The 10,500-nt window shown below is 39.5% G+C and overlaps 1 protein-coding gene across 2 annotated transcripts; it reads right to left on the bottom strand.

Moving 5' to 3' along the window:
* Window positions 1-4,019: 4,019 nt before the first annotated feature.
* LOC139968687 (tetraspanin-5-like) lies at window positions 4,020-9,646 on the bottom strand. 2 transcript variants are annotated; one of them, XM_071972969.1, is made up of 4 exons: window positions 9,418-9,646; window positions 7,505-7,991; window positions 5,799-5,889; window positions 4,020-5,308 (listed from the first exon to the last, which is right to left on the bottom strand). In XM_071972969.1, the coding sequence occupies exons 2-4, from the start codon at window positions 7,989-7,991 to the stop codon at window positions 5,011-5,013; spliced, it is 876 nt and encodes a 291-aa protein (XP_071829070.1). In that variant the 5' UTR covers window positions 9,418-9,646; the 3' UTR covers window positions 4,020-5,010. The 2 variants fall into 2 exon arrangements, with proteins under 2 accessions (XP_071829070.1, XP_071829069.1); XM_071972968.1 differs by having other exon boundaries at window positions 9,423-9,646.
* Window positions 9,647-10,500: the final 854 nt, after the last annotated feature.

Genomic DNA, 10,500 nt, shown 5'->3' with positions numbered 1-10,500 from the left:
AATACCAGATATTTCCGATATCAGGTATATCGAAACCGAACACTACACACATAGGCGTAGGTCCCGTAGGAGGCGGGGCTGCAGCCCCCCCTCCCCTTCCCGCAACCAAATTTTTCCCATTTTTTCGGGCACCTACTGAAAGAAAAATAAATAGCAATGAATAGCTTAAAAATTATCTCCTTGGTAATTAAAATAAAGTTCTAAGCTTGGCCGACATTACTACTGTAAAAGAGAGTTTTGACATAAATGGATCTGTATGCTTTTTTTCCATCTACATAAGACATTTGGTTGTTTACATTAGCATCCGGTGGTATACTGTGCAACTTTCACGGATCTTAAGGCACACGATGCCATGCAATGTAATGACCGATGCTTGCTTATATGATATTGGCATCGATATGTTGAACGCGCGCTCCCCGCGAGAAAAATTTTGGCTTTTTATTTCGGGCAAGTCGTTACAGCCCCAAATCCAATTTGGCTCCTACGCCTTTGACTTCACACATAGACAGTTTTTGAGGCTGTTCATCGTGGAACATGCATTTCAATGCTGACTGATATGATGTTATATCTGCTCTTTGCTTTACAAATTCGAACAGGCGTGTAGCGAGTAATTGCCAAGGGAGGGCGAAGCCTGTAGGCAAACTATCTAAGCGAAGCGCCACCATGAGTTGGCGCGAAGCGTACAAGAAAAATTTTGGCCGAAAATGCCTCCCAGATCGCTGGAAATGACACTTCCCAGGCCTTGTAAGTTGCATCTAAGCATTGCCTATTTTGAAATTACTAGCGATGTCGTAAAGAAAATTTGCTCGGGGGGGGGGCGGTCGCCCCCTTCCCGAAATGCGTCATGTTCGCCGACGACTCGGTCGAGTTCAAGACCAGCCACAGTTGGTTCCATATAGCACAATTGTACAATTGTTAAGGCGTCCATACACACGCACGCGTTATGATAGACCATATATAGTATTTATATAGATACATTAGTGGGAGAGTAAAAATGGAAACGTCAAAAATGGAGTTGTCGGTGTAAGGGGTAGGGTGAGGCGCACACCCCCTCCGTAATCCTTGATCTGTCACTGGCTACCCTGTGTATATAATTGGGATCAGCGCTTTAACTATGACTGTTCCTCTTTCTCTTCCCGAGGTCTTGGCTATCTTCTACTCCCTCCTCTTCTCCTTTTTCTCTCTTTTTTCTTTTTCTTTTTCCCTTCCTTTCTCTCCTCCTTTTCTTTTTCCCCCTCCTTTTCCCTTTCTTCTTCTCTTTTCTTCTCTCCTCTTTTCCTTACCCGGGGGGCGCGCGCCCCCAACGCCCCCCCTGGATACGCACCTGAGTAATGAAACGTGATACCTTGTTATCTTTAGCTCGACCTGAGATGTCCATCGCTGTATCGTTTATACGCTGTGCTGTGGGTATTGACCGCAGCTGTATGTACTGACTGTACACTAGTGTCTAATTACCGACGGTAGCACGCTGTGTTTGTATATTCTGGGATCGATGGTGGTGTCTAACACTTCTGTTACACCTCATTCGAAACTAGGTCAGATTACCGGCATTTTACGTTTCTCTTTGCGCGAGTCTTCAAACCCTTTAACTGTAGCTCGCCTTTATGAAAGGGCCTCGTGTTTGACTCTGACACAAGAGTAACGGCTAGTAATTGACGAGTCCATAACTAGTAAACCACTAAACCCAAATAGGTAAACAACATATAGGCCCATGGTAAACAATTTAAACTATATTGAGCAGTGATGTCACGTGAACTTGAAATTGTTTTCAAACTCTTGGCAGGTAACCTAGTTCAAGTATGCACATATAATGCACATGTTTTGCCAGGAATTGACAGTATGCAATATTTAAACTTTGCCATATGTATAACCAACTAAAAGTACTGTACTTCATAACTTGCTTTGAACCTGACAACAGTGACTGAACTGCTACTAAACTGCATGACGAGTGTACTATTGCCCCCCACCCCCGCCTTTCAACCGTACGCAACTTTCCGAAAAAGGCAGTCCTTAGCAAAACCGTGTGTTGTTGCATATTCATATTATATACATAACTTAAAGGTTAATTTTTTTTGGGGGGGGCTCACGGGAAGGGGATGTATGGCCCCCCACTATAGTCGCCTATATGGGATCAGCAACACCCATGCAGGCCACATTTGGCCTGGGTGAATTCCCTCTTTTGATCATACGTCCGTCCCTGATGTCGTAATGAAATTCCTATGGGTGTAATACTACTGGGGCACTTTTTTTTTCTAACGGGACAATATTTTTTGTAATACCGAGATTTTCACTGTGACAGGTCACAGCAATATTGTTCAAGTTAGTAGCAATTTCACTAAGAACTTTTTATACTTGAATTCCAGATTTAAAAGAACTATTTAGGCTATGGATCGCATAAAGTGCATAAAAGTAGAGGTGTGAATACGGGTGTAGAAATCCATGGATTTCTACATGTCGACATGCATGGGTGTCAATATCTTTTCATTAGAAGATTTTATCTTTCAAAATGAGGCGAAAGAATGTTATTGGGGCAAATAAACTGATCCTATAAGTGTAGTTTTTATGTCGTCTATATGCATCGAACGCTATGTATAGGATAAATTTGCCTTACACCTTGTGGAGAAGGATCGTGTCCTTTGCCAGCTCCAGGTAACGTCCATAGTGTGCAAGTTCGTAATAATGCTGAATTGCCTATGTATATACATTTTGTATTGCGCAGAAAGCCTCATTGTGCATTACTTGGATATTTTTGTACCCAAATGTAGGCTACTATATTTGTCAGTGTTGTTGTTTATTATTTTATTCACGAAAAGAGCCACAGTTGTATAACATATATTGCGTATACCTTTAAAGGTACGGTACTACCTACAGGAACTTTCCAAATGAATTTGGATAAGATGTCCCGGGAGATGCAGGGATCGGTCCCATTCTCCTTGAGACTGAAAATTTAAAATGTATAAATTTAGTTAGCTTTATATCAAAATTATGTTCAACTAACGAGCCAGATCATGAACAAACAAGACTAGATCTAACCGAGACGGTTTGTGGGCACCTGTAATTACCATTCCACCCCACCCCCCAACCCTCCTCGTTACCCACATCATCATTTGGATTCTTTCAAATCATGCTCTCTGTACAATAATGCTATACAGATAAATTCAAGAAAACTGAGAAATTAATGCGATATGAGACAAAACGTGATAGGAAGAATATTTTACTTTATTTACATTACTATAATTCTTTTATTTAATTTAAATAATTCATATTAATATCTTCATATTATTAAAAAGGCAAAGGCTATAGTATATTACAGTCCAATTTATGTTAGTTAATATTCAAGAATGTGTAAGACAAACAACAAATAAAGATTAGTCTGAAAACTGAAGGAGAGAACTGTTAAGGTACATATAGCGAGATAAAAATGCAAATTAGAAGGATATTCTATCGACTCAGCAACTCCTTGCGTACACAGCCAAGTTTATAGCTTCAGTCCAAAGGACGGGAAAATGTATGCAGATTGTTTCATAAACCAATATCTAATTATATTTGAACTTATTTAGCTGTGAGGACTTCCATCGTGATTAGCAAAGTTGAGAAACAGTAGGCCTAGCACGAGGACAAATAATGACAAATAGCTTTTGTTGAATATTAACCACTTATACTTAAAGTTATGATTGACGACTCTCCATGCATGCTTATGTTTATCTTTTAACAACCGATAGCCTATATAAACAGGAATATCAATGTATGTAAAGACGATCCACACACAAGTTATAATAGAAGACAAACATATACCTTGTGTACCGATATCATTAATAACATACGTTTCATTCAATGTAAGTCTGTTTTAAAATTAAGAGACAACCAACAGGTATTAAATTAACTCGAATAGAAAGAATATAAACAGTGAAAATAACTTGAAATAGAAAGTTGATGTTAAGTTAAGTACTACGTACGGTGCTTCGTTAATGGAAAATGCTATACTTTATCGAAAGTAGATGGAACTTGATAGTTGTGCGTAAAAGTTAACTTCAAGAACTTAAACGGCTGGAAGGAGGAGTCTAAGAATATATTAGACGAAAATAAGACATCTAAACACGATGCAGTCTCAATATATACTATATTCTATAAATATATGTTTAGGGGTCTATATGAAAAGCAACAAATCTTCCAGTATAGCAGAAGAAAAGATGGTACAAGGATTAATATGGTTGCCATGTACATATAAATACCATATTATATACGGTACTTAATACAAATATATATTGCTTAATATTTAGGAATATATGGAAGGTATTGACGTGGGTCATAATTAAACAAAATGAAACTTGAAAGATGCATTTGATCCACGTATACTTACGCGTAAACTGATACATCTTGATCTAACTTATAGGGAATGACGTCATTATTTCTGAGCATTCTTTTAATAACGTCTCTTAAAAAGTTGATATTTTTGAACGATTAAAATAATTAAAGTGGGACGTGGTTTTCATGTGTGCAACCTGAATGTTTTGAACATTAAATCTGAAGTCATTTTCAAAGGTATCTTCCAGAAGGTTCTGAAAGACCAAAGTTATCTTCGACATTGCAAAATATTAATTTCAAAAAGTATACATCTCATTGAAGGTTTAACTCTGCGAGTGTATATAATATCTATTGTACTTTATACGTGGGTGATCGTTATTTTGTATGGATGTATATAATATGTATATTAGATCCTCCTGCAAGCAGGAACTCGCAAAGAAGCCTCATTGGCTTATCAAAGCCGCAAGCTGACCGAAGTCAGTCTCTTAGATTCATATTTAAAGTCCATGATTATGAATTGTCAATTGTCAACAACTCTGTAACTGGACGATATACATTAATCTGGGAGTGACTCGAACCGGGGACCTTTTGATTGTTTTGAACCGGGGACCTTATGATATTTTAAGTTGAATATTGGGGTGAGGGGAGGGGGGGGGGGGGTCTGGCGGTGTGGATGGGTAGACCCATGATGACCTTTACTATAGTCTACCAGTATGACTTGACCTGTTGGATATCTGTTACGAGGGATCGACCCAAGCAGATGGTAACGCATTGGAAAAGAATCAATGCGCCTAGACAAATACCCAAAATGATGCCGTTTGTTATGAACCAGTCCCTCATAGCGTCAGCACAACCGTAAGTGAATATGATTTGTGCCATATCGTCGTCATTCATACTGAGCACGTCAAACCCGCATTGATAGTTGATAACGCCCTCTTGTTGCCGACAACATGAAAATGGAACACTGCAAGCCGATCGAGCGATGGAAGAACAGTTGAAATAACTGAGAAAGATAATTATATATAGCACACATATTAATAATAATATAAAAAACAAACAGATAACTGGGAATTATGGAAACTCTTCATGATATTCCAATGGACAGGTGAGAAGGGAGATAGGGGGGGGGGGGGAGTGGTACGGATGTTTGGTGTAGTATCCATATCGTCAGCCCAATGTCTGTATGGCTTAGCACAGCTTTCATATTGAGAACGGAGGGGCCGTGGCATAACAGGAGTGTGATTGAGTATACTAGTCTTGTTTCTACTTGCGACGACTATTATCTTAAGCACCACAACCGACACTAGACCTCCCCACCTCACCCACCCCCCCCCCTACCTCTCCTTCTTCATTCGGTCAAATCAAAATTTACTTATACCCTTTACTTGCATATGTTACAACTTTGCATATATATCGGGTATGGCATATCAAATTCCTTTCTTTGCCAATTTGAACTTAGATAATCATTGTAGCTTTGATAAATTGTTTCTTACACGTTATTTTCCCAGTCTCTGGGTTCTCTTGAGCCACAACACTCCAATCCTTCCTGCATGCCATCCATGATAAACTGTTTGTCTGGGTCGTCTGCAAGATATAGGAAGTCAATTTTATCGTAAAAAGTACAGCGTTGTAGTGCTGATTAGTCATGGAGCACGAAGTGGCCAAAGTGACAGTTTGCTCATATTTACAGCTATCATCACTCATTCATGCAATGGTTTATTGGTCTTTGCAATAATAACTTATAAGATAGAAAGTGTGGGTGATTTGGTGTCCATGTTGAACTCTGACTGAACATAAACTTTTTTAGTGTTATTTTGGCGCTTAAAATATTAAGAGGATTAAGAGGTGCAACAACATCACGCACGCAAATGTATATGTTGGTTTGTTCAAAAGCGACATACACGATGTTCACTGTCTCAATGAGGAAGCAACTTGCCCTGAAAATGCCAATCGAGGAAGTCTGAAATATTGGGTACATATGTTGACTATTTTTCTCTTTCAAGCAAGTTTTGGAGCCAATGTAGAAAATATTGAAATTGCAGGATTGATCTACAGTATTTTCATTGAAAGATTTAGTGCTAAAGCTTACGGCAACGTCGTGCAGGTGGGGCAGGGTGGGTGAGGTTATGTGAGGGGATGGACGTGGGTGCTTCTCTATAAATGAAGTCTTATTTAGTCCTTTCATTAATATATCAATAAAAATCTGAGTTCGTGAGTGCTGACCTTTGCCAGTCCTGCTCACCCCCCCCCCCCCCCACACACACATACTCCAGAAACAAAGAGTGACTGAGAAAATAAACACTTCTTTCTATTAGTTTTAGGTTTGGACTTTATATCGATTCAAAGAAGCTATATCGGCTTCCATAGTTTCCGGAACTTACTGATGGTGTTTGCTATTCTACTAATGAGATTTATCAGGCTCGCTTATACGTTCACGAAGAAAGGAGGATCGAATTAGGCTTTACCTGGACTTTAAACCCGAAATATCTCTAGTTTCTACGAACGAGTTCGACGCCTGTTTACAAATAGGTGAGCCATGTGTGATAAGTGTCCTTAGTAACAACTAGTATTTAATCAATGCAAGGGTTTTATCAAATGGACTACTAGGGGTTTTTATCTTCTGACACTCTGTCTGTCTAACTACCTGTCTGTCTGTCTGTGTGCGTCTGTCTGCATGGATAAAGAAATTGGAAGTATAACATGCTTCTATATGTTAATTGTTTGTATCTTGAAATCTATGGCCGATCTTGAAAGGAGGGGTGGGGGGGGGGGGACGCTTATCAACAGTAACATGTGTTGATGAATTCCTATCCATTATGTTCTCAGGTTTACTGTGTAATGTCTTTCAGAGACCAACAACCAATTGGGAGTTAGACCGGGGGTGGGGTGGAAGGGGTGTAGACTATGACTGTCTATCTGAAATGGTCAACCTATAGCAAAATCGCGAAGTTATATATGTGACCCTATTGTTACCCATTCGAGTAATGTGCGTAAGTACGGAAGTATACTGAGGAACAATGCAAAGACTTGTTTTGACGGGTTATAATACCTCCCCCCCACCCACCCATTGCCTTTAGAGTTAGACCAATTTTCCCGGCTCTCGGTCGGTACCGTTAATTAATTGAGACACCTTTTAGTTATTTGCTACCATTAGTCATAAGTTTGAGTATGATTTGAAAAAGGAAAGAAAGAAACTTACCGAGATATAAAACAATTGTCTTTTCGAACCAGCTATCGAGAACATTGAAAAGTTTATCTTGATAGAGGTAACCCAAAACGCCGAGCGTAACTTCAGCCAAAAATATTAACATGAGAAAATACGTAAAGAATCTGATCATACAGGTATTCTCTCGTAGAGCTCCAATACAACCAAAGAAACCAAGGATGAAGATAATGGATCCGGTGATGATGAAAGCGAACATTGGGTCGAGAAATATACCGAGATCTTCGGCTAAATCTGAGACATTGTTACCGTTCTTAGAGACCAGACCCCAAATACCGAACCCGAGCAGAAACGCACCGACGATCCAAAAGAAAACGTTGATAAAGAACAGGAAAAACTTGGTGCATTGGCTAACTTCGACTCCCCGGGGAGCACTCCTTGTCGGTCTTCTGTAGTTCGGTGGAGGGTAATCCAACTGGTATGATGTTCTGTCATCGTAAGGGGATGTCTTAGATTTACCCATCTATACGGATACCAAAATATAAACTGTTATACTCTGATATGTTTTTGTAAACAAGCTCTCAAATGGCCCTAACGGCATGCCATATGTATGATCATTGTACATCAAGTAAACGAAAATCCGAAAACTGACTGGGACAGTTAATGAATGTATCATCATAATAGAAATATTATAATTAGACTGAGACGCCTAAACATAGGCTATAGATAGGTAACCTATACAGCTCCCCCAACCCCACCCCATCACATCAACTTTAATATGGACTCGAAAATATGGGATACACAATATTGTATTATCATTTTCATAATATTACGACTGCGAAAATGGGCCTGTTGACATGATTGTCCCTGGCGGGAGCCCGACACGTGGGCTCTCGGCACCACTCGGTGTGACGTTATGTGGACTTGTTTCAAATATCAAATATTGTTTCAAATTTCCACACCTTTCTGTCTTTGTCCCTCTCCAGTTTATTCCCTACCCTGTTCCTTTAATCCTCTCTTTGTCCCTCCACTGTTTATCTCCTACCTCTCCTCTTTTCCTGTTGCTTTCTTCTCACCATCCATTGTCTACTTATAATCCCCTTTCATCTATATATCTCATTGTGTTCACCGTGCTCATTAACCTGTCTGTTTTCTGTGCGTGTTTTTGTCCCTTCTGTTACTGTACTTGTCATTTAGCCTCTGAAGAAGATCCTGCTAGGATCGTAACGTCAGGCCTACTTACTTTTACACATTGTTTCAAATATAGTGATTAAATGATCGAACACGGTTAATTTTCTCTGATTTGTCCTGTGTATGAGATGTATGTCATAAACACAATTGTCTGCGTAAAGAAATTGTCATAATCGCAAGGAACGAGTCTGTGAAAGTCAAGTTCTATTAGTATATATTTTCATTTGATTAAAAAATATATTTTAGATGTCTTCGTTTCAATGTAAACCTTAACATAGGATTGCTTTGAAAAAAATCATCAGAAAGTAGCGAAACAATGATGAGCGTATAATGGGTTACCATATATACTAATCTCATTCTCTGGGTGAAAGTATTTCTTTCTCTGGTTGAAAGTATTGCCCAATTTCGAATGTCGTTGGGTAACGTATATATATATCCATAATTTGGCTGTACATATCAAGTTTTACTGTTGATTCAGTATCAATCCCACGGTAATTATTATGTATTCATATGCATTCACAGTGTGAAGTTTATTTTGGAAATGTGTAAACCACTTACATAGGCTACGGCACGTACACAGTTACACACATTCGAAAATAAAAACGGAGATTTAGAAAGACTGATAGCGTGAAATCGTAACTATATTCAATGAAATCAGTGACTGAAAAATTATTAGAACGTATTCCGAGTTCCTGCTTACGGGAAGATCACATATACATACATACATACATTACAAGCGTATTATTAGCCAAGCTCGCCTTACCGTGTTTTCTCTCGCGCTCACCCTGTATGTATAACTGTGTACTAATCCAATGCCGTCCAGAGATTCTACAAGGGTATTCAAATAGTTACGTGTGTATAATAGGTGTAACTGCAATACTAATCCTGCCGTTTGTTTCCACCAAGTAAGCAATTAATTGTCATATACACATAAACTGAATAGTTTAATCCCGCCTTACTCTAATTTAACAATAGTGATATATACATAGCCTATATAAAACGGCAATAGTCTATTGGACTTTGCACACCATTTATTTAATGTTTAAAAGGATCCACCAATGACGGACCTTCGTTTAACAGATCAAAGTACACTCTTTTTATTCGGTTACTGCGGAAACGCTTATATGGAATATCTTCGAATCATGTTAGTACAACTTAATTCAAAGAACGATTTAACTGGGGTGGGGTGGGGATGGGACGGGGAAGGGAAGGGCACTGTAATATATTCTCTCTAACTTACCTTGAGTATCATCTACCACCCAGAGAGCCAAATCTCACAAGTTGGCCTACTTGAGCAATGTTCTGTACGTCTACATAAATAAAAATTTTCGTCGAGTGAATGGGACAATTAGACTCCAGCCCGTAGCAACCCTCCCCCTCTCCTCCTCCCAACCCCGGAAAACGCTTCCCCTGCGGCGAGGTAGTTTTGTGCCAGGCTATTCACGATCTTACACGTAAGACATTGGTCGTCCCTGGTTGCCTGTCTTATGTTACCAATTCTTATACATCAGGAGCAAATGGTCCTGAGAAGAGAACCAAGCTCTAGCGGCGTAACTATTTCTTCTTTGAAGGGGGGGGGGGGGCATGGACATCCCTCTTAAGGGGAGAGGCAGAACCTATTTTATAAAAATAAAAAAGTCGGCAAGGGGGGGGGTGAGGGGGAAAACTATATTTTGGGTCGGCGGATGCAACAACTGTACAGGGTGCAGTGTGCCTAGCAAAGTGCAGGAGTGGCCGGCAGGATGGGCCTGAAGAATCCACATACCGTATTAGATTGTGGGCCTTTTTTTTATTTATGATTATTATTACTTTGCAGGCCAGATCCGACTGAAACTGTATAT

The sequence above is a fragment of the Apostichopus japonicus genome, chromosome 6 (assembly GCF_037975245.1).
Source record: "Apostichopus japonicus isolate 1M-3 chromosome 6, ASM3797524v1, whole genome shotgun sequence".
NCBI lineage: Eukaryota > Metazoa > Echinodermata > Holothuroidea > Aspidochirotida > Stichopodidae > Apostichopus > Apostichopus japonicus.
This window is presented reverse-complemented; position numbering and strand designations above follow the sequence as displayed.

What these genes read in the sequence shown, in the direction of transcription:
- LOC139968687 (XM_071972969.1), bottom strand. Translation starts at nt 7,991, where the DNA reads ATGGGTAAATCTAAGACATCCCCTTACGATGACAGAACATCATACCAG. An exon ending in GACAATTGTTTTATATCTCG is followed by an intron (nt 5,890 to 7,504) that starts GTAAGTTTCTTT and finishes TATATCTTGCAG; the next exon opens with ACGACCCAGACAAACAGTTT. An exon ending in AGAGACTGGGAAAATAACGT is followed by an intron (nt 5,309 to 5,798) that starts GTAAGAAACAAT and finishes TATCTTTCTCAG; the next exon opens with TTATTTCAACTGTTCTTCCA.